The sequence below is a fragment of the Leptonotus elevatus genome, chromosome 21 (assembly GCF_054856555.1).
Source record: "Leptonotus elevatus isolate MCC_2025b chromosome 21, RoL_Lele_1.0, whole genome shotgun sequence".
In the NCBI taxonomy this organism is placed as follows: domain Eukaryota; kingdom Metazoa; phylum Chordata; class Actinopteri; order Syngnathiformes; family Syngnathidae; genus Leptonotus; species Leptonotus elevatus.
Genome location: NC_141259.1, coordinates 2,936,903 through 2,961,623, shown reverse-complemented (window position 1 = coordinate 2,961,623; position 24,721 = coordinate 2,936,903). Strand labels below are relative to the sequence as shown.

Below are 24,721 nucleotides of genomic sequence, written 5' to 3'. Positions count from 1 at the left end.
TTAAAACGTCTCCATAGAATGTGTGAGTTATTAATGATGAAATGTGGCACATAAAGAAAAAGGGGTGAGATAATTATGTTTTAATACAATGAGCCAGATAGCACTTAGGGATCAAGTAAAAATGTATAGGTAGATATTTAAAATGAAATCTTTACTACTTTATTAAAGGCATTCATCATTAAATAGAAACCTCTTTTTTTGTGTGTTTTTACAGATAACTACTGGAATGCGGCTTCGTTTACCACCCCATCATCCTACCTTCATTTTGCCACCTTCCAGGGGGAGACCAGTGCTGACATCTCGTTCTATTTCAAGACCAGTGCACCTTATGGGGTCTTTCTGGAAAACCTTGGCAACACAGACTTTATACGTTTAGAACTGAAATGTAAGTTTACAATCTTTCACTTACACCAACCATTTTCCTCTTTTGGTGTACAGCAGAAAATATAAACGCATCAACTTTCTATATTTTGGAATTATGTTCCGTGCAATCATTTCCCCACAGAAACTCTTGCTTTCCTTCCTTTAATTTCCAGACAAAAGAAAAAAGAAATTGTCATGTGATGACACACGAGGACCTACCCACACAGTCCTGTCACTGTAATTGTGTGTATTTTCACACACGGGTACCTTCACAATCTAATGAGATCCACTTCAAACTTCTTGCCTTTACAGGTTCTGTGTCAGTTTATCACCACATCTGTTGTTCAAGTTCTAGTTTTTATTAGTGTAAATCTAGCATATCGGCACTCAATGAAGATGTACCTAATGTTTTGGTTACCTTATTATTTAATCACATGACAACAACAAAATTACATGGACCCTCCCAAAGTCAGTCTTTTGCATGATGCTGGTTGAATTCTATTAATTATCGTTTTAATTGTTTCCATAACATCTTTACTAACAATGCAGGCATTGTATTTTTTTTTTTTTTTTTTTTTTATTATTATTATAATTTTTTTTCTTGAGAGCTCAGTATTGTTCATTCGGTAATTTTACCGATTTGACATGTCATCATCATTGCTCTCTTTTTATTTATTTATTATTATTTATTTATTTATTTTATTTTGTATGTGCGTGAGTATGTGCATGTGCCTGTGTATGTATGTGTGTGTGCATGTGTGCGTGCGAGTGTGTACTCACTAGTTCACCTAAAACCTATTAAAAATCTCATACCGTTCACCTAAACCGAATACTTCAGAATCCAGCTAGAGTCGTGAGGTTGTCAGGAGACCCGAGGAAGGATCAAAGAAAAGCACCGACCAGACATTACCTACTTCCCACCGGGTTACCAACCAGAGTCTTTCACCAACCCCAGAAACATCTAAATTCCAACAAATTAGGGAGACCTCAAGAGACCAAAGGAGAGACTGAGGAAAGGAAGGAAAGATAGATGATGCAGAGTGAGATCCACAGACATCAGCCTCCACCGATTCAACGACCAGAGAAAGAAGCAGATTGTGTTTGAATTTCGATAGATGCTGGTGTGGTGGATCTGGCATGCATGAAAACCTCCACCAAAGAGGGGAGCCGTCGACCCCGCCCAGGACAGAGCAGGCACAACTCCCCAGGGCCCCCCAGGCCACGGCAGCGGCAAGGGACAACGCCCGGGCCCCGCAGGGGCCACCGGCCGGAGAGCAAACCCAGGAGCCAGAAGCGCCCCCCACCCCAACACGGCCCGCGCCCCCAACCCAACGCAGCAGGACGGGGCACGGCAGGCCCGCCAGGCACCCCACCGGCCCACAACCCCCGCCTCCCATCCACCCCCGTCGCCCACCACAACCCAGCTGCCCCCAAACCCACAGACCCCCCTGCTAACCCTGTTACTGAGTTCGCCAGCTCGCCGACTGGCGAACTCTACCCCTGCACCGTGAATGTGACCCCACCCAGTGTATGTACAAGTGAGTATGTGTGGAGTGCATTAAAATTGGGAGCAGGTGAGATGGAGCAGAGGGAAATGATATCCCCCCGCTCCGATCCACCTGCCTCCCAGACATGTCAGTGAGTGTATGTGGTGCATTAAAAAAAATACGGTGGCGCGGCGGGGACACGGATGGGGGACCACAGCACTGCTTAATACTGCGGTCTGCCCCAAACGATTGCCAAATACAGAAACAGTAATGTAAGTTATCGCGATGTGGTGGCTCTCGCTAACAGGCAGAATTAAGTAACCAGATTTAGGTTAAAAGATTCTATATACGTAGACCATGTTTCTATAAATTTTGATATTTGGTTTTTATTTAAGGCAGATATTTTTTCCATTAAAATGTGATTTATGAGGAGGTTAGACCATTGGTCGATATTCAGAGTTTGTTTATTTTCCCAGTTAACAAGAATTTTTTTTTTCGCGATAGTAAGGGCTACAAGTGTAGATTGAAATTGTTTACTTGGTAAGTCAGTTGTTGTTAGGTCACCTAGCAAACACAAGTTTGGAGATAAAGGTATCCTACAGTCCAAGATAGCGGAAAGTTTTTCTAAGACTTTAGTCCAGAAATACATAACCGGAGTGCATAACCATAAAGCATGAAAATAAGTGTCTGTAGTGTTTTATAAACACTGGAGACAAATGTCGGAGTCTGAGAGTCCCATTTTCTTCATCATATATTGAGTAATGTATGTTCTATGAATATTTTTATATTGGATAAGTTGTAAATTTGTGGGTTTTGTCATTTTAAATACGTTTTCACAAACCAAAAGTCAGATTCCGGAGCTATAGACAACTCTGTCTCCTATTTCGAGATGGGTGAAGACATTTTTATCAGTATACGAAAGTAACATATCTTTTTGAGAGTTTTTTTGTTGTTGTCGGAGAAAGCTTGGTAATATCTTTAGCTAAAACAGGCGGTTGGAGCGTACCCCGAAGTGTTGGAATTTGTTTCTTTATCATACTTTTAACTTAAAAAATTTCAGTTTTTTATTTTATATTTTTGGAGCAAGGATGTATGTGATATAAACATATTATCTGAGAAAAGATGGTGGAGATGTGTAATTCCTTTCTGCTCCCACACACCTACATAGAACGATTGGTTGTTAAGTTGAGAGTCGGGGTTATGCCATAGGGGAGAAAGCCCGTAGGGCTCCACTTGGGCTTTTCTCATTTCTAGTGCCTTCCACCAGGCAGTCAGGGTGGCGGAAATCATTGGGTTTTTAAAACAATTGTGTTGCTTAATCGATGTTGTAATAAAGAGTCAATCTAGAAGTCTGAGGTTATTACAATCCTTCTGTTCTAGTTCCAGCCAACAGTTAGTATCTCTGTTGGGTTGTGCCCATAGAATGATATATTGTAGCTTGTTAGCTATATAGTAATGCATAAAATTTGGTGCCTCTAGACCTCCTTTGGATTTACTTTTCTGAAGACATTGTATAAAGTAAATTCAATTCAAATCAACAGTTTACCATTATTCACTTTCATGTACAAACCCAATTCCAAAAAAGTTGGGACACTATACAAATTGTGAATAAAAACTGAATGCAATTATGTGGAAGTGCCAAATTTAATATTTTATTCAGAATAGAACATAGAGAACAGGTCAAAAGTATAAACTGAGAAAATGTATCATTTTAAGAAACAACTGTTGATTTTAAATTCCATGGTGTCAACAAATCTCAAAAAAGTTGGGACAAGGCCATTTTCACCACTGTGAGGCATCCCCTCTTCTTCTTACAACAGTTTGCAAACGTCTGGGGATCGAGGAGACAAGTTTCTCAAGTTAAGAAATAGGAATGCTGTCCCATTCTTGTCTAACACGCATCTCTCTAACTGTTCAAGTGTCTTGGGCTTTCTTTGTTGCACCTTCCCTTTTATGATGCGCCAAATGTGCTCTATAAGTGAAAGAAGTGGACTGTAGGCTGGCCATTTCAATACCCGGATCCTTGTCCTACGCAGCCATGATGTTGTAATTGGTGCTGCACGTGGTCTGGCATTATCGTGTTGAGAAATGCAAGATCTTCTGTGAAAGTGATGATGCCTGGATGGGAGCATATGTTGTTCTCGAATTGGAATATACTTTTCTGCATTGACGATGCCTTTCCAGATGTGGAAGCTGCCCATGCCACACGCACTCATGCAACCCTATACGATCACAGATGCAGGCTTATAAACTCAGTGCTGATAACAACTTGTTATTGTCCTCTTTAGTCAATATGATATAGAGCCCCAGTTTTCCACCAAGAACTTTGAATCGTGATTCGTCTGACCACAAAACAGCTTTCCACTTTGCAACACTGGCACGGTGGATTGTGTTCACCCACAATGTTTTCTGGAAGTATTGCTGAGCCCTTTCCGTGATTTCCCTTACAGTAAACATTCCTGTTTGCGGTGCAGTGCCGTTTAAGGGCCCGAAGATCATGGGCATCCAGTATGATTTTTCGGCCTTGACCCTTACACACAGAGATTGTTCCAGATTCTCTGAATCTTTGGATGATGTTATGCACTGTAGATGATGATTACTTCAACCTTTTTGCAATATTTTCACTGGTAAATACCTTTCTGATATTTCTCCACTATCTTTCTGCACAACATTGGAGGAATTTATGATTTTGTACCCATCTTCGCTTCTGAGAGACACTGCCACTTTGAGAAGCTCTTTTTATACTCCAATCAATGGACCTCATTAGTGGTAACTGGTCTTCCAGCAGTTTTTTTAATACGTGCAACTGACTTTTCCAGCCTCTTATTGCTAACTGTCCCAACTTTTTTGAGATTTTTTGGCACTATGAAATTTGCTATCAACATATTTTTCCCTTAAAATGATACATTTTCTCAGTTTAAACTTTTAACCTGTCATCTATGTTCTATTCTGAACAAAATATTGAAATTTGGCACTTCCACATAATTGCATTCAGTTTTTATTCACAATTTGTATAGTGTCCCAACTATTTTGGAATTGGGTTTGTAGTAAGTGTAAAGCGAAGTTAACTACTCTGGTATTTGAAACTTTTCTGACACACAGTGGATAAAAAGTCTACACACCCCTATTCAAATGCCAGGTTTTTGTGATATTAAAAAAAAAATGAGACTAAGTTAAATAACCTATAATCTCTATGCCTCTGTTGATCTGTTTTGAGCATTTTGAGGGGGAAAGTCAAAATAAACAAATGAGCAAGCACAAGTGTGCACACCCTCTTACAGCTCTTACTGCTTCTGATTAACTTCAAATACATTTCAGATACAGTAGTAGGCTTTTCCTGACATTTGTTTGCTTTCTCGCAGAAGCCTGAAGGTTGGAACAGTGAACTATTGTAAACTGTTCATAATTCCGTCCATCTTGTTTAAGGCCTCATTTCTAGCGAAAAAAATACCCCTAAAGCATAATGCCTCTACCATGCTTCACTGTTGGTATGCTCTTGTTTTGGTGATGAGCAGTGTTGTGATTGTGCCAAACATACCCTTTTGAACTATGGCCAAAAAGTTATGCCATAACACATTTTCCCTCATGTTTTTGGGAGACACTGTTGGTGGAAAATGTTTGGTCTAATTTTTTAATATATGGTATCACAAAGACCTGGCTTTTAAGCAGGGGTGTGTAGACCTTTTAAAGGCACTGTAAGTGCTGAGAGGATGAGAAAATAAATCTTAACTTCATGGGATGGACATTTCATGGCCTTTGTCTTTGAAGTTGGCCTTCAATTTGGAGATGATACTCATTTTCAAATGATCACTTCTGCAACATTCCTAGGAAATGGCAATGTCCCATCTCTCATGAGCTATTTTTTTAACATACCAGCAGGCTATTGAGTGATCTGGTGGCCGCTGGTATCATTTTGGTGACACCGTCCTGGTGCAAATGTAAAAGCCGCTTTTATAAAGCTTCCCAGAATCCCATGTCCTTAAATATTTTAGCGACAACACTGGCAGATGTTTGAAGGAAATTGAAGCATAATTGATGGCTACTAAATGATGAGACATCTGTGCATTGTCCCCGTTCTGAGTCTCTTTACATGTCATGCAGCAGGTTGCCGTGATCCTTTTCCCGCAGCCCAAATTACTATCCGTGCGGCTATCGTGGATTTCATTCTGATTAAGAGTGTTAAAATTGCAATTAAAATGGCAATCTTCAGTTTAATCATGGTGTGTGTCCTGGCACAAATGTGCATGCAGATAGATGACCAGTTGCCTCTCATTGGGATTCAAAGTGGATTTGAACATTTGGTGTCAAATGGAGCTTGCTAACCATGCCCCGGTGCTGCGCCAAGTCTGCCATGTTTTTTAGTCGGATGCCAAACGGACGAATGATTTTAGAGCAAAAAAGTGTTCTTCAAAGACTATTTATTTTTAAAGATAGACAAAAATGCCAACATATCATTAACCTAGGGGTGTCAAAAATTAGTACGTTAATAGTGCATTAACTTTAAAGATCCTTTAAAGGAACTTTTTTTAAAACAATTAACGCCCTTATTTGGAAAGCCCTGTATGAGGGGAATTCCGGTTGCGACGCAGCAGACACGTCCACGTATGAATTAGCCTCTAGAAATACACTGAACTGCAGTGCAGCTAATATACACAATGTTTAAAGAGCAAAAAGCCAGAGTAGAACGGCCATATGGATTATGACTCACCACCATCGCTTCCCTTCTTCGAGAGGACAACAGTAGCACCAGTTAGCAGTTAGTACCAAGCTAGGTTGTGTTAGAGTAGACAATATTAAGTATTGTACTCTTTGCGTGTTCAATTAACTGAATGGTGAGATTCTGTTGAAGGAGTTCCTTTGCAAAGATTTAATTACCAGAAGCTTCTGGTCCACATTGACAAATTCATCCAAGCGATGTCTCTGTCCTGATGTGGCTCCCTCTCTCCAGCTCACATCGTTATTTATTCACAAAAAGGGTTCAGAAAAAGGTCAGCCCACAACACACCTGGTTACAAAAAAATCCGTTCCCATGGGTATAAATCAGATTAAAAGAATACAAAAATAATGAGCCTGACTCCCTTGGTGACATAGCCCCGGAAACCTCCCTTTTAGATTACAGAATGAATAGACAGACCCGTTGCTCTTTCTCATGAAAGTAACACAGATAAGAATACAGGTCTATTCATACAGCCATACTGAGTTAACTAAATTATAAACGGCTAAAATATGATTTAAAACTAAAAAACAATGTTAATAACTCATCAGTTGCTACAGCTCTTAAAAAGGTCTGCATGGGTACTTTCAAACCGCTTTGAGAGCCAAGAAACAAGTATACTGTATACCCGTCTTGTCAATTGGAGTGACTCCAAGTAACTTGAGCTTTAGATGTAAGGTGTATTTTATTCAGCAACTGTAGCAGATAACTACCATAACACATCAGTGGTATTTCAGGCTTGTTTGAAAAGTTGCTTCAATAATGTGCATCAGTATAAAACTTTACAAAATAAAAGCATACAATGTTGTGCAAAGGAGTCACTATAACATAAATTTGTGGTAATAGATATAATGCATATATTTGTGGGGACTGAGGTCAAGTTGTAGTTTATAATTTTAAAAATGCACAGAAGTTCAAACCTTGCATTATGTTCAAATTAACTTGGGCTGTGTCTGAATGTGCACCCTACTCCCTATATAGTGCTCTACTGAGGGGCCACGCCATTTTAGGAGTGTCCGAATGTCCAGGGAGCGAAAATGTCGGGCACTAAAATATTCCCACAATGCACTCTGAAAAGTAGTGAACATCAATGTTCACTCAACCGGGTTGTTATAGACCACCATGCATTGCGAGTATGAAAAAAAAAAAAATGCCGTGAGCGACAGGGCAAGTGCGGGAATTAAAGCGATGCATTAAATATATACTACGGAAATAATTAATTCGTTTTAGTTGAAAATATGTACAACAAAGGAACTAAAATACAGTTTTAAAAAATTTTCATTCACAATAAATGGTCAGAGATTTATGCGGCGGTGCGTCATGATTGGTACGGTGGTCATGTTATATGCGACGAAACGAAAGTTGTGTCCTGGCTGTCCGAATTGCCAAACTGAATGAAGGCACTATATATTAGGCCACTATATAGTGCATGAATGAGGGGTTAGGGTATAAAGGTGGACATTCGGACACAACCTAGCTCTTAATATAAAAATAAAATGCCCTGTTGCTGTCACCAATATCTAACATGAAACGCTAATGCCACCTAGTAGCAGAAAAATGGCCTCAACACAAATGCCTCACACTCCTTTTTACGGCAAAGTAGGTTAACATATTTTTCCACTCTTATGTTAACAAGAGTATGAAAAATAGCAGGGGGTAATTTTATTGTACATTTAGAACAGATATAAAATGTGTAATTAATTTGTGATTAAGCACAAGCTACTAAAATCATTTGATTAATTACAATTAAAAGTTTTAATAAACTGACAGCCTTTCTGGATTTCAAAATGTTGCAAAATTTGCCAAGAGGTTTGACTTCCGAAGGAGTCTACAGCAAAGTCTCTCTCCTAGAAAACTGTATGTGTTGCCAGGGTGTCAAAAATCCCTCTGAGTCCCCCTCAACATTGATTTATTTTCTCCCCTGCTGTGCTATCATCTTGCATTTTTCCCCACACCGCACGCAGTTTGACACGCAATGAGACAAAAAGGACTTGTGTGCATGCATTCACACACTCACCCACTTACTCACGTATTAACACACTCAATCTCTGCCCTCTTGCATGGTGCAAAAACGGTATTTTCCACAATCTAGTCTAGCCATGAAATGACTAGCATTAGACCCGAATAAAATGACTATGACAGTGCAGGAGCTCAAATTTCTCATGCTCAAACATACACACACACACACACGCGCGCGCACACACGACCTTGTGCAAAATGCACATTACTCTGACCTCGGTAGACACAAAGCTGTCAGGTGGATGCTATTTCTCTTTGAATCTCACTAGAAAGAAGAAGGCATGGGCATAATTGAGAGGCTGCACTGAAAACTAACTGTGAGGGGCTTGCCACTAACAGGATTTCAGGCAGTATAGAAGGGTCTTAAAATGCAGGAATACTTTACCTCTGGGCGCCTCCATGGCTATGTATGTGCCATTTGAGACTCGAGGACACTTCATGCCCCCAAGGTTATAAACATTCTCAGTCATTTTCATGTCAGGATTTTAGCAGAGGAATATACTCTACTGGATTGGGACTTATAAAGTTGGATGAATGTCCATGTTGGGTGAAGACCTTACAAGAGACGATGTGTGTGAAATTCTAGTGGCCAACAGTTTTGGGGTTTCTGGGCAGCAGCTTATGACGAATAAGTAGCAGGAACTAAGAAGAGCATTAAATAATTTTCTGAAGAATCACAGGGCGAGTGAAACTGGGCAAATGAAAAATGCACTTCCAGGTAAATTAGTATGAATGAAAGGCAGAGAAAAATAAGAAATGCAGATTAGCGGTCGAAAACTTGCTAAATGTGCAAAAGTGATTTAAGTTGAACATATACAAATTTGAAAAAGTAAAGTTTGCAAATAGAATCTCGATATTTTGATATTATGTAATATTTTTGGATCATTGTTGGATTCGTAATCACGTAATCCAAAGTGGATCCAAAATGAATACATACCTAAATAAACACCAGTTGTTTGCTGCAAAAGTTGTCATTAGGTTTGAAGAGAAGTCAGTGAATCAAATTGACCATGTGTATATATTAGGGATATTCGATACTCGATAGTCACTGATACTCATACCAAGAACCAATACCACTGGTACTTTTGATAAATAAAACTTCAAAAAACTAAAAAAGACAATGACAGGTCATTTTAAAGAAAGACCTTTATATCTGAAAGTAGCATTTTTCCTTAAAATTGCATGAAATTAATAGTACTTTTCCATTCTTTGGCACCATATGGTGTAATTAAAAGCGCTATATAAAAAGCAGTCCATTTACCATTTCTTCCCATTTTTAATTTATAGTTCGTAAAACAGCCACAAGAAGGCGGCCTATACTGGTATCTTGGCCATATTGTATATACAGAGAGAGAGATTTTGTTGTTGTTTTTGTTTTGTTTTGTTTTTTACTATGTTTTTAGCTTATCTAGCCACATCTTTCGTCAATATTATTTTGTGTACATGCCATGTAACTTAGCATCTGTTTGGCAAAATTAGTGCGTATGATTGCTATTTAAAGTATTGCATTTGTCATATTGCACTGAACAGTCTGACCTGTTCCTTTTTAATAATTTTACATTTCTTGTTCTATAATCATTACACTGTTCTTGACTGAGCTCCAAATTGGACCGCCTAAGGGGTCTTTCAATGTACATTTGTGTGCATGTATGACAATAGATATCTTAAGAGAAGCCAAATTTCCTTGTTTATTCCCTCCACAATTAGGTCATGTTGACATCCCTGTTGATTTGTTTGTTTGTGAGCAGGATTACACAAAAACCTCTTAAGTGGTATCCATAGCTTTCTAGATGTTGGGGTAAATCCATCTGAAAGTCCAGAGATATATATTTATTTTTTTTGTTTTATAAATGGCAATTTCCTGGATTTCTCACACATGACAAATGACAGGCATATGCGGGATGTGGGAATCTTTGACTGTGTGCAATTTGATGCTGATCCGAATTAGGATTGTTAAACCTTGGCAGAGATCTGTGCCCCACTGAGCGCCAGTTTAGTTTGATTGTTTTTGCCGCTTGGCTCTTTTTGCCTCCGTATTCAAAGATAAATAGAGAAAGCACAATGAAAAGATAAAGATCAGGTGGCGTTTCTCAAGGCCAACATACAAAATTTTTACACACTCAATTTAATCGATGAGCACGTGGTTTGGCAATGCGAATCTCACCGTGCTGCACACAAATAATTAAATAATTTAAATCCTCCCTCGTGTTAACGTTCAGTAAGCACATTGAAATAAGTGCTGTTTGTCACTGCCCCGCAAACCTGCACTGTTCAACAGGGATCATTAATTCAACGTACTAAAGGCCGTCACATTGCTTGAACACTCGGCTGTTTGTCTCTGAGGCGCCACTTTTTCAGATTTATCTTATAGGTTAATGCACTCATCCTAACCCTGTGATATCATTTGTCTTGCAAATAATCTAAACAGAAGATTGGTTAAGTGAATGCAAGTGAGTTGTAAAGGAAGAGACAAAATGAAGCGAAAGGATGGCTCGACTGCAAAAACAAGACAGTTATTTCCCCTATTGACTACATACAATTAGCCTCTCTAATATCGGAACCAAATGAAAGTGCTGCTAAGTGGTCATTTGTCTTTTGAATTACTGCTCCTCTTTGTCTGTACTATCTGCCATATGGCAAGACGCACAAGTATTATGACCCCCCCCTCTTTCAATTCAGAAGTCACACAGTCTGGCATAACATTGAGCATAGTGTATTATATTGGATTTTGAACTGCAAAAATAATGATGTCCTTATTGCTGCTTTGTTCCTTTTATAGATGAAACATGAGTGGGCGCCTCTGAAGTACAAATGAGGAGAGCTGTCATTCATTTAAGCACACAAATGAGTAATTTAAGAAGCGAATTGTTCAACTCACCGCTAATTGTTTGTCCTGTCACAATGTGCCCCACACACACTTTGATTGATTGATCAATGGTACCTGCACAGAGGTCAACATGTATAAGATAGTGTCAACCCCTTTCCAGTATCAAAATCCTCGAATTGGCACTAAAAAAATAGACACAAATACTCAAAGGCTTTCTGTGCTGGTCTTCAATTGTAAAACAGCGCCCCCTTTTGTGATATTAACTTTTCAACTCAGGAACTACAAGCCACTCCATTGGCTTCGATCCCCCCATTACACACATGCACACAAATCCAGTCATTATGAAAATTAATCATGCAGCCAAACAAGGTCATCGTGCTCTATTAAATTTTGCTGTCTTCCTCTGCTGCTAATTTACGCCCACTGTCATTTGTCTTCATGCATTTGTCTGCTTCGACTCCAGCTCCTGGCCTTGCCATCTTGCCAATGAATACTCCACAACAGTAAATGGAAATAGAAAACCACAGTCACTCTGACATAAATGTATGTTGTGCAAAAGCCAACAGTTGCCGGTGCCTATCGACCTTGCCTGTGAGATTAGCGCTTGTCCACATCTGTCACGTATCACCAGGCAGAAATCTATACCAGCCAAATGAATTGCTTTGAAATAAATGAGCCATTAGATTAGAAATTGAGTGCAGATTTACCTGTACAGATGACTGCTGCAGAAGAGGACGTCTGGGGGCTTTAGAAAGTGTCACTTTTATTGTTGAGTGACTATTCTAAATGAGAAAGTAGAATTCCTTTTGGCCAGGCATCCTCAACTCTTGTCCTCCTGGGATGTGCAAAAAGTATTGTCTAGAAATAACCTCTGAAAGTATATGTAGGCCTATATTATGTTTTTGTATTATATTGAACCTTCTTTCATATTGTTGACTGGCAGTCTGCAGCATCAAGTTCAAATTATCCTCTGTAGTGGCGGCGCGCATTGCCCTCATATTTCTGGGTTCTTCTAATCTAGCCAATTGCACGTCATGTCATAGCTGGACGTAGAGCCAATCACAAGATGGGATGTATTGTTCAAGTGTAACGCTTCATATGATTGGCGGAGCCATGAAGCATACAAAAAGTAACAACCTTGTTTTGAAAATGTATCGAGTAAAAAGTACAGATACTCATGTTAAAATGTAATGGGTAAAAGTAAAAAGTAGTCTACAAAATAAATACTCAGGAAAGTTCAAAGTACTGAAAAAAACTACTCGAGGATAGTAACGAAGTATTTGTATCTCGTTGTTTCCCATCTCTGCCAAACTCAGAAAGCAAATAAGCCTTGATTGGTTATTTCAGGAGCTCTGAGTAACTGATGATGTGATGTGTGATGTGATGTTGCTTTCAGTTGACAGTAAGTTGCAAAATGGCCACCCCCTGACTGGCTGGATTTTGCAGCTTAATTTATAATACTCAGTTCATGCCCTCAATTACTCTAAAAACAGTTAGGTACAAAAAAATTAAATACATTTAATTAATAACTCACAAAGCAAACCAATGTTTTGTGTGATTTCGTGGGTTATTCATTTGACTCAACTTTTTGGGTTACCAGTAATTGAATAACCCAATAGAATTGGATCAAAAATTAACCGACTCAACTTGTTGAGTTATTTAACCCAAAAAGTTGTGTTGAATTAAATTAATAACCCCCAAAGCATACCCACTTTTTGCGTGTGTGGTTTTTTAAAAATTATTATTTGTTTTTGTTTTTTGTGGGGGTTATTCATTTGACTCAACTTTTTGGTTAATTAAGTAACCCAATTGAACTCACCTAACTTTTTCAGTTATTTAACCCAAAAAGTTGGGTCAAATTACATTAATAACCCACAAAGCAATTACATTTTGGGGGATGTTTTGTGGGTTATTCATTAACTTTTGGGGTTAATTGAATAACCCGAGTGAATTGGGTACAAAATGATCCGACCCATCTTCTTGAGTTACGTAACCCAAAACGTTGGGTCAAATTAAATTACTAAACAACAGCGCAACCTTATTTATGTGGGTTGTTTGTGGGCTATTCATTTGACACATTTTTTTGGGTTGATTGAATAACCCAAAAACGTGTTGGGTAAATTGAATAACCCAAAAAGTTGGTCAGTCCCTTTTTAACACAATTTGGGTTACTTTTTATCCAACTGTTTTTAGAGTGTAGTTTGCCTTCTTTTGAGAAAAACGGACAATGTAGACAAGTGCAACACTAACAGTATATCAGTGGAAAGGATAATCCTATAAAAGCACTGATGGCCTTTGTTATTGCTTTGGCTGGGTCTGACGAGACCTAGAGAGGCTGTTAAAATTTTAGATGTGGTTGTTTTCTTTCATGTGCAGCGTTCAAGTTCATGAGACACCATTTTAAATGCATTTGACGTACCATCAAAAGCACATTGCTAGCCATGATGTCCACTAGCCAGAAGCCGAGCTGCACTGTATTTGTTTATAGCATGAACATTTGGCGAGAATGTGAGGCAGTTACATTTCCTGTCATGTCCTGAATGAGATTTCTGTGCATGGATCAATATTTTTTTTCTTTCCTTCATACACAGCTCCCCAAATTGTCTCCTTTTCCTTCGATGTGGGAAATGGCCCAGTGGAGTTAACGGTGCATTCAGCCATGCATCTCAACGACGACCAGTGGCACCGTGTGATGGCCGAGCGGAACGTCAAGGAAGCGGTTCTCCAGCTGGACCAGACCTACCGTATTTCTCGGCCGGCGCCTGCGCAGGGGCACACGCGCTTAGAATTGTTCAGCCAGCTCTATGTGGGTGAGTACAGCAACCACAAGCAGTATGTCCACTTAATAACTGGTTTGCAAATAAAGGATAATAACAAAGTAGCTGTGGACTCTTCTACCAAACGTTAAGCCATGTCATTGGATGGAACATTTTAATAAAACGGCAGCACAGTAGCACGTCTGCCTCACGATCTTAGTTCCGGCCTGTGTGAAATTTGCAAGTTCTCGCTGTGTTTGTCTGTCTAAAACCATGCACTCTACATTGTCCACCTCCTGCCCGAAGTCAGCTGTGATAGGCTTCAGCTCTCTCTCGACTCCTATGATGACACATGTGGCATAGAAAATGGATGGATGTTAATTAAAATGCTTTTTGTACTAACGTTATCTCTTTAAGACCACCCTTTATGTAGGGCACTGGGAACATTTGAATGTTTAATGCGTCTTTTCTAGTTCAAGAAGGCCCAGCCTCCAATAGAAATTCTCTCCTATGTGGCTTCAATTCATCTTAATTCAATGTTAATCCCGCTCTCTCAATCACATTGGAGCTTCATATTTAATCACACATGGACACGCGCTTCCTCGGGAATTCATAAGTGATAAAGACTTTTTAATGAAGGTAAGTCAGACATCCAATAATGCTGTATGTGGGCGCTGCGTGGGGGTGACTAGAACAAAATTCACCATGTGAGGTCACCTCTTTTGGTTTTAAAGCAGTGACTCACATTTATTTTTAAATAAAATAAAAGGAACATTGCACAAAGAGAGCCTAGGTGTTCCCCACAGACATTAACAGATCATCCCTCATTTTAACACTGACTCATGTAACATCTGGTTAAAGAGGTGTGCTGGGTTCATTATGAGCCTAATTTGCTCGATTCCTTTTTGTATTATGTGGTCTCTTACTGTGCTTTCCTATTTCCTTCTCATTCATACCTTCAGTAGTTGAGAAACCAAACTTCCAAGCTGCAGTCATAAAGAGATTAGTGGCTAAATCATGTACTGAGGCAACTAACCACAAGATTGTTCCAAATTCCAATCAGTCGCCCTACTTTGAGCCTCGCTCCTCATATGATTTCCTCAAAGCGTCACTTTCACAACCTCCTCACCCTTCGTTGTCCCAGTTTGCCTCTTGGAGCATGTCAGTGATGTGAAAAGGGATTTGACATGGTGGAAATGCTCTTTGCAATTTGATTCCGTGTTACAAAGCTGTAAATTCAACGGCTGCCGTATGGCACCTCATACACGCCGGTTCATTTTCTGTGTCCATATTGGCCGGCTGTGCGTGAACGAACAGCTCTAATGGCACAAGAAATAATAGAGGAGGAATTAGGGGACGACTTGTACCGCCACAGAGCGGACAGCGTGTTCTGATCAGCAGTCAAGCAAGAGAGCTATCCGGCAAGACCTGGACTGGGCTTTAATATGCAATCAGAAGTGGACAGCTCGCATTTTTCTCCAATCATAATTTAGTGGGAGCAAAAATAAGCACTGGTACATTCTACCCTGCATTAACACTGCAAACAAAGCATTAAGAGGTCTACATAAAGCTCCTTTCAGTTTAAAAAAAATGTAAGGAATTACTGTACTATATTTTTGCTTTTTTTTTTTTACAATCCTGAGAGTGATACAATAAAAAACACAAGCTATGCTGAAGTGACCACATTCGATGCACTTTTGGGCGGAAACATTAGTTTGTTGAAGTGTGTACTGATGTGTTTGTGTCATTTCACACCAAAACAAATTCCAGCTCCATTATGTGTTCCAGTGCCATCTACATCTCTTTTCCTCTGAGTCAATATGCTCCTCATCAAGCGTTTGATTGCTTTAGTGTTTACTGCACAGTGGTTCATTTGCTTGAATGGCCTTGAAAGTGAACGTTTAGACCATCAACCTTCTGTCATTTACTTCACGCGGTTAACTTTTAGTTCCCCGATTCACTTAATACATGCATATAACTCGGAATCTCACATTTCATTCATTTAACCATCTGTTTGATGCCTCACCCTCAATTAATGTATTTATTTTTTATAATTTTTGCATGCTCACTTCTTTCTTCTGTTTTGGATGTTTTCCTGTTTCCTGTTTTTTTTCTGGCTTCTGCCTGAACGGATCAACCGCTTGCTTATTGCTTCTCACTGCATGTGTGCGACACCCCGTCACAGGGAAACCAGCCTCACACACCTGCCAAGACAGTAGGTAACATTTAATGAGTGCAATAAAATATGTTTGTGGCGCCAAGTGCAAGACATAATGGCACGTTAGACGCTCCAACTCAAATCTCACCTGCAGTTCTGCTGCATCTTCATCGCCTGTTGCTCTGTTAACATTAGCGAGGATGAATGTGCTTTTGCATTGATACTTGTTTTGATTCATGCTGCACTTCCCAACATTGATGTGAGGAATTACAAAACGGCCCTTCATTTCAATACATGAGTAGATTTTTCACGGAGGGATCCATCAAGCCCGAGACCATTAAGTCTCTTCTAACGAGGCAATACATTGCCGCGAACCAAGAGATATCAAATCCTGTGCTGCAAAATGAGAGCACGTGTGATAACATCTCTTTGGAAATAACTGTTGATTTTTTTTTTCTCCTAAGGAGGAAAAAATAAATAACTGTTGATTATAAAGGCTTTAGATTTGGTATTTTTAACCATTTGGACCTTCGAATGCAATCTAATCCAAAACAAATTACATTTTAAAGAGCAACCCAAATAAACATAGCAGAGGTAAAATATTTATATCGATTTTCCATATTTATGAATATTTTCATACCAATGACTTGGACTGTTTTGTAAAGCACTAAAGTAGTAGTCTCAAACTTGCGGCCCGGGGGCCATTTGCAGGATCATATTTTGCGATCCCCTACTTGACATAAGAGTTAACATTAGTACAGATTCCCTTTTTTTTGCTTATTTCGTTCCCTTGGTCGTTCAACTTATGGACAACCTAGCTCTCGCTCCTGACACAGCTTTTGGCAAAACCTAATTCTGAACTGTTACCGAGTTGGAGGAAATGATATGCTGACACCCAGTCCCGGGCATGCCTTATTTAAAATATGCCATGAACAGAACGTTTGGCAACAACAACAACCAATTCCTCCTGTTTTGTTGTGGGTCAAAGTGACCCACTTTTAAGTTAATGAGCAACAAATATTTATTGTTATGTTTAACAGACAGTAAAAAAAAATTCATTTTGACAATTTTGCAATGAAAATGGGTAATAATGAGCTATAACAATGTTTCTCTGGATGCTTTTGGAACATTGAAAATAGCCCGGGTCAAACTGACCCGACAAATATATTTATTTTTTTTGTGATATGAAAATGAAACACATTAACAGACTATAAAATAATAATAATAATAATAATAATTTCCATGTAGGCCTATGTGTAATGAAAATGGGCAAAATAAGCTATAAACAACGTTTGTTAGGTTGTTATGGAATATTAATAATTCTGGGTCAAACTGACCCATTTTAAGGATGGAATCATGCAAATGTAGTTTTTGTTTAGAAACTTCTCATCAACAGAGAATTAAAATGGTTCACTTTGACAATTTCAATTAAAATGTTAAATGTTTATCAGAATTCTTTTGAAACATTAAACAGCCTGGGTCAAAAACTTAAAATGACCAATTTTAAAGTCGAAGACTACAAATGAGTATTTTTTCCCTATGAAACTTCTCATCCACAGACCATTAAAATGATTCATTTTGGCGTGTTTGCATTGAAAACTGTTTATCATGGACTATATCAGAATTCTTTTGGAACCCCAAATCAATTGAGTTTGAGACCCTTACACTAAAATAATAGGTTCATCAAACAAGAGAATTGTGTGAAACTGGTTGACGAGTCATTTTGGTGAGAAATTCATAAAGTATGTCAAATGTGTCTTATTATCTTAATATTGGGATAAAAAAAATAATGTATAAATAAATAATGTGCAAATATTGATTGTTCATTGCACCATCAGATATAGACAATGATCCAACATTGACAGCATGCAGTATCTGTGTGTGAAAAACAACGACAATCTCTGTGTGTGTGTTCATGTGTGTGTGTCCACTTATTCTCCATCGGCCTCAGAGCCTTGTGTCCATTTAATCAAAGACAAGTTTGAAATGAGGTAAACAGGTGGTGTAACCCTCCAGCCAATCAGTGGCACAAAATAGATTAATTAACAAGTGTTGGGGTGTGTATATGTGTGGGGGGGGTGAAATCCGCTGCGGAATCAGAAAATGGATGAGGAAGAGTGTAAAAACCCAGCTGCATCCCAACATGAATAATGCATGATGATAAAAAATGTATTAGTAATCTTAACATGGTAGTCTAGTACCTGTGTGGCTTACCTGTGTATGTGTGTGCGAATGTGCACGCATGTATGCGTGCTTCTTTAAATGACCACTTCCCTGTAATTGAAGGGATACATCAGAGAGATTTTAATATCTAAAATGCCCCTCGGCTTTCGTTAACTGCAGAGCACTGTGACTGTTTACTGCGATTGCACTTTAAATCTATGCCTATGGGTGTCGTTTTATGATTGCGTTTATGGCTACAGTCATTAAGGCACATATCAATCTACCTTAAACCCACTCTGCCCATGTTAATGAGCAGTTAGACAGTAACAGCACAAGGCCAAAAGGACGATGGATGAATGGCCTTGGAAGCCCCAAGGCTAAGAATGATGTTGACGTGGGCTGTTTAAGTAGGCAGTTGGAGGCATGCAGTGTATAGTATGGAGCGAGCACGGGTTGTGAATACATCTATGGGATTTTCATTAAGACATTGTGTTCATTAGGCTGGTCCAATTAGTGAGAAATCAAACCAGCTGAAGGTTATTTCAAGAACAGCAGCTCAGTTGGAGAGATTCACATAACAGCAGCAGTTCCTCCAAGCGTTAAGATGGGAATGTTTTTGAAAGCCATTAAAAAAATATAACACTTTTGCATTCCAAATTACTTTTCTGACCCTGACTTCAATTCTTTCTTTTGTCGTTCCTGCTAACCGCTTCCACTTTGTGTGCAGGTGCCGCAGGGGGCCAGAGGGGCTTCCTGGGCTGCATCCGAGCTCTACGGATGAACGGCGTCACCCTTGACCTGGATGAAAGGGCCAAGGTGACGCCCGGAGTCAAGCCCGGTTGCCAAGGCCATTGTACCAGTTATGGCATGTATTGCCGCAATGGGGGAAAGTGTGTGGAGAAGTACAACGGGTACTTGTGCGACTGCACCGCCACTGCCTATGATGGAACTTTCTGCACTCAAGGTGAACAGAAAACATATAGAATCTTGAAGAGCCCAAATTTCCATCGGAAAAAAAATTGCATACACATGCATACTTACATACACTGTACTGGCAATGTTAAATACAATTTAAACAACTTTAATAATTGTACATTCTACAAGTGTCATCATTTTTGCTATTGATAGAGATTCACACTCAGGAATGACTTCACTTCTGGTGACATCTTATTCTATTTGTGTGCAACCATAACAGCTAAATGCTGCTTCACCATGTTGCTTTTACATCAGGTGTGTTGGACTCATCAGGGATTGTGTGCTTGTAAAGTTTCAGACAATGTAGCCCTGCCGCTGCTTGAAAGTGGCATTGGATTGTCACCTAGTTGCACTGGTCATATCAGCTCTGGGTAACAATGACAGCATTAATGCGATATTAAAATTGCCACGATATTGTCGCCGTCATGTTACGATATTAAAAGCAGCACATTTGTTAAAAAGGTCATTTTTTTCAATTGTGCAGTTCCCTCTGGTGGTTAGTTATTTTAGTGCAGTTTAATTTTTATTTTGCACGTTTTGATCACCTATGTTTAAGACCCATGTTAATGGCCAGATGAAGGTGAACGTAATACATTTGAGTTACTCCACAAATTCACAATATGTGTGTGCATTAGAAAGTAAGTGTCTCAATATTTCATTTTATTACTAGGGGTGTCAGGCGATTTAAATATTTAACAGTAATTAATTGCATGACTTCAATAGTTAACTTACGATTAATAAAAAAAAAAAGTATGTATTCTAAATATACAATAATATATACAATAATTGTTTTTTAAGTTTTCATACTCTTGTTCACAAAAAAGTGGAAAAATTATTAAACTAATAGAAATATGGCTGCATCTTTTAGTCATTGATACAGTAATTTAATTATAATTCATAAAATGTAGTTTATAATTAACCCTTTCGGACCCATAGATGATTTAGTGGACTTGATATATTTGCTATTGTCTAAACCAATAAAAATGCAATGGATGATGTCAACACTTCTGGTTCATGATTGGATCCTAGCTAACCAATCAAAATTGCAAGTTGATTTGCATGATGTTCATGTTAAAAATGTTACATATACGCTTGGTAGGTTTACAACATGTTACAGCCATACAATTCTGGCGTCCACTATAAAAAAAAAAAAGAGATACACCCCCCCCCCCCCAAAAAAAACCAAATAATCCATGTTGTTCTTATGTGGGAAAAGAGTCAAATCAGTTTTTTTTTAAATCCCAGCAGAAAAAATGCAGAAGGGGTTGTGTAATATTGAATCGTGTTGAGGTCATTTTCTGCCACTAGATGGCACAATTGCGTTTGTAAGACTTGATGACAGCTCCGTGCATAAAAAAAAAGACAGCTCAGTGCATTTTCCTTTTCATATTAAGAGCTATCTAATCTTTAACATGAAGTAACTTGTGAAATTCTGATTCTATTTTTAAAATTGTAAAATACAACTTGACCCCAATCTCCACAAATATATGCATTATTATTAAATGTATTACTGCTCAATTTTGACGTAGACGTGTCTCTGCGTTGCGACTGGAATGCACCCAGTACAGGTTTTCTAAGTCATCATAAAAAAAAAAAAAAATGTGGCATTGAAGGAACTTTAAATTAACTAAAAATTAACGCACTTATTTTGACACCCCTAGTTATTGGTTATTGTAGGTCGTTTATGTACATTAAGGTGAATGTTACCTGTACTATTCGAGCTATATTTATAATTATGACCTCACAATATTGTGCTTTTTTTCAATACAATCTGTTTGAAAAAAAATCTATTCAGTATCTTGTGCTTTTTTAATATTGCAAACCTCCCCATATTGCGATAATTATTGTATCGTGAGTTTATATTGCGATCATTTATTGTATAATGTATTGTGACAATGTTTGGATATCGTTACATCCCTAATCAGCTCAAAAAAAAATTTAAATAAATATTTGGAAGCACTTTCTTGAGCTGAGTGTCACCTTGTAACTTTTTTTCCCCGATTATAGAAACCACCTGCTTGTGTAGTCATTAGATGCTGCAGCTCCCAAATCAAGTTTTCAGAAAATGCTTCACAAAGAAGTTTGACGTCGACATCAGAGCCTCTGCGTGAGCACAGTCTGACGTGATCCCCGACATGTGAATTAATTTATTTCCTAAAGCTTTTTTCCCCCTGTGGTCTTGGCAGGGTGGTGACAACATGACAGGGAAGCTGTTTGTGTGTGTGTTGCAAAAAGTGTGACAGTGTCTGGTGATATGCAACCGCCTGTGAGTTCTGTCACAAGCGATGAGGCATTTCGGGGCTTACAGAACTGAGATAACTATAAGCGTGTATGCGTGTGTGTGTTTTTGCAACAAAAAAAAGGGATCACTCTACTTTTGCATGTTGCTTTGTGTGTGTGACATCCATTCAATCTTTCCTTCATCTCATGTATTTGCTTCTTTTTTCTTCTGCCCTTGTTCACTGATTTCCTGTCACTCTTCAGTCATGTTTCCCCCCTTCTCTGCTTTTCTCATTCTTTTTTCCACTATTGTTTTCTCCCCTGGCTGCATCCGTCTCACTTTTCTCACTACACTCTTGGTACCCTTCTGTCCTTCCTTCCCCCTCACCTCCTACATTCTCTTTACTCTCCTGCTTCTTTGCCCAAAGTGGCAAATCAAGAATCTGAACTTTTTGTGTGTGCAACAACAAAACATAAACCGAGGACATCCTGTATTATTATTAAAATCAACATAAATAGTCACATACACGCTACCATTTCTTCTTCATCTGTATTATTCGTATTTTATTGATGTGTTCAACTGAACGTACAGATTTGTAAACTGTTGGAACAGATTACTAAACTGGAAACAGAATAGTTAACTGGGAACCGATTAGGAAACTGTGGGTAAAGATTACCAAACTGTGGGAACCTATTACTACATTTTAGGTACAGATGACTGAATTGTTGGTGCAAATTAGTAAACTGGGGGTACCGATTAGTAAACTGTGGGTACAGATTTGTAAACTGTGGGCGCAGATTATTAAATTGTGGGAGCAGATTATTAAATTGTGGGAACAGACTAGCAATTTTTTTTTTCTCATACCAGGGCACCAGAGGAGCTCCGGAAATTGGTCTGTTAATTAAAGTGTGTTAAAATCATTCAGAATCAATATTCGTAGATGTCAATGTAATACCTGTTTAAAGGTGGACCATGAGGCATACCCTGTAAAGGTAGCTGTTGACTCTCATGATCATGTAACAAGTTCAATGTAGCAGTATTAAGGCCTAGATACACCAATCTGACGTCGGGAGTCGGACAGTGTTGTGCCGACGGCATGCGGCGTCTGATCAGTGTATAAATTACTGTCGTGAAGTCGGATCGTGTTGGAATATGTCGAGGGGGGCGTTTCCAGCAAATTCGACATGCTAAATCGGCGTCGGCCGTCGGGGGCATTTGATCACTTTGATTGGCTGTTAGCTAGCGAATCAGCGCACGGCGCAAGAAAAGCAAGTGACAACGCGGATAAACAGTACTCAACTCAACTCAACTTTATGATTTTTCAGGACAGCACACGTGAATATTAAAGTCCTCCATAAAGAGGATATGATCATATTTCAGCATGATTTCGGCAAGAAGATTTGCAAAGTCGTTTAAAAAGTCCTTATTGTATTTTGGAGGTCGGTAAATGACACAGCACAGTGACAGTTTGGACAACTTCAAAGAAGGTGGCTTCAAAGCTGTGATCGATGTGGTAAATAGACATCGTTTACATTTAATTTTGTTTTTTGTTTTTTAAATAGTCGCCGTTCCTCCACCTCGGCCCGACGTCCTCGGAGCGTCCAAGTAAGCACAGCCAGGCGGTAGCAATTCAATCATAGCTGTGGACTCACCAGCGACATTCCAGGTCTCCGTCAGGCAGAGAAAATCCAAGTTGTTGGAAATGAAAAACTCCCTCAAAATAAACGTTTTGTTGTCAATGACCGCACATTTAACGGCGGATCCTTGTGGGAGCAGCAGGGGTGCATGGCCCTTCCGTCTGTCGGTCTCGAGGAAGCTCCTTCATAAGCTGGAGGTCGGCACCGCGCCCAAAACGCGGAGGGCAGCACAGCCGAAGCTTTTCGGGTGAACTGACGATCGGTAGCAGCCAGGAGTTGACACGGTCCAGGGTATGCCACAACGGAGTACATCCACGCGTTCGGGAACGAGACAGGGATGAAACTTGTTCCAGCGCCCGTTTTCGCTTCACCAGCTGGCCGCCGCGTTTACCCCGGCGCCGCTGTCAACACCGGTATGAGTTATTTACGTTTTTATAACCCGCCCCAGTAAAGTGGTTGCCGGTTGCCTTTAGGAATAATGATTACCGCCGCCGATGGTACGGAGGAGAATTACTTCTCGCGCATGCACTGAAGGTACTTAATAGTCGCTGTGTATTTACGTCATTTTTCTACGCGACGTGCCGACGTCTGAGCCGACGCCACAGGGGGTAGGCGTCCATCACATTTGGCCGATGTCGGATTGGTGTATCTAGGCCTTTACTGCTAGCTCAACAACTCAATACAGGATCAACTAAGCACACCACAAAATACATTCTGACCCTCAAAGGCTGTCTTACTTAAGCACAAATGGATCTCAAGTATTGGTCATTTAAGCAAACAACTTCTACTAACTTTGACATAAAAGTACCACATAATCATTATTCAAATTAGCTTTACGAGCGCTAATGAGGGTCTGTAGTGCTAACGGAGAACACCGCAACCCAGCAGCTATTGCAGTGAGGGTCAGCAAGTAGTGCTTGTGTGTCGGGTTTCTAACTGGCCAATATAGACACAAAAGTCCAAATAATGCTTCTCAACTCTGCAAGACAATATGAGGGAATAATAATAAAATGCATTATAAATACAGTGCTACTATACCGGAGGTGAATTTTTGTGGTGCCAAGAGTAAATTTAGGGTGTGAATAGGCCTTGCTTTTCTCCTCATATTATTTTCTCCTCTGTATACTTCCAAAATGTAAGATGCATTACAAAAGTCTGAATTAAGTTCACTGTATTTCCCTGTACTATCATTATTATTATTACACACATACAAACGCACATACACAAACCTTTCCTGTAACCTGCAGCTGACTTTTCTCATTCCCTTTTGTGCTTCCAAGTAGTTTATGTCTCGGTACTGAGACGAGCGAGCCACTCTCCTATTTTTTCCAGGCCCCACATAATCCACAGTGCACATAGAAAACAGCAAAATGGTTTTCAGTTGGACTTAAGATGAAATTG

At 39.3% G+C, this 24,721-nt stretch overlaps 1 protein-coding gene across 2 annotated transcripts in view; it reads left to right on the top strand.

Moving 5' to 3' along the window:
* cntnap2a (contactin associated protein 2a) overlaps nt 1-24,721 on the top strand; it is a 354,486-nt gene that overhangs the window by 304,923 nt on the left and 24,842 nt on the right. For both annotated transcript variants that reach the window (XM_086065802.1, XM_086065801.1), the window contains 3 exons: nt 215-385; nt 14,002-14,220; nt 19,215-19,451. In XM_086065802.1, coding sequence (XP_085921928.1) covers nt 215-385; nt 14,002-14,220; nt 19,215-19,451 — 627 coding nt within the window. The remainder of the gene's footprint in view (nt 1-214; nt 386-14,001; nt 14,221-19,214; nt 19,452-24,721) is intronic.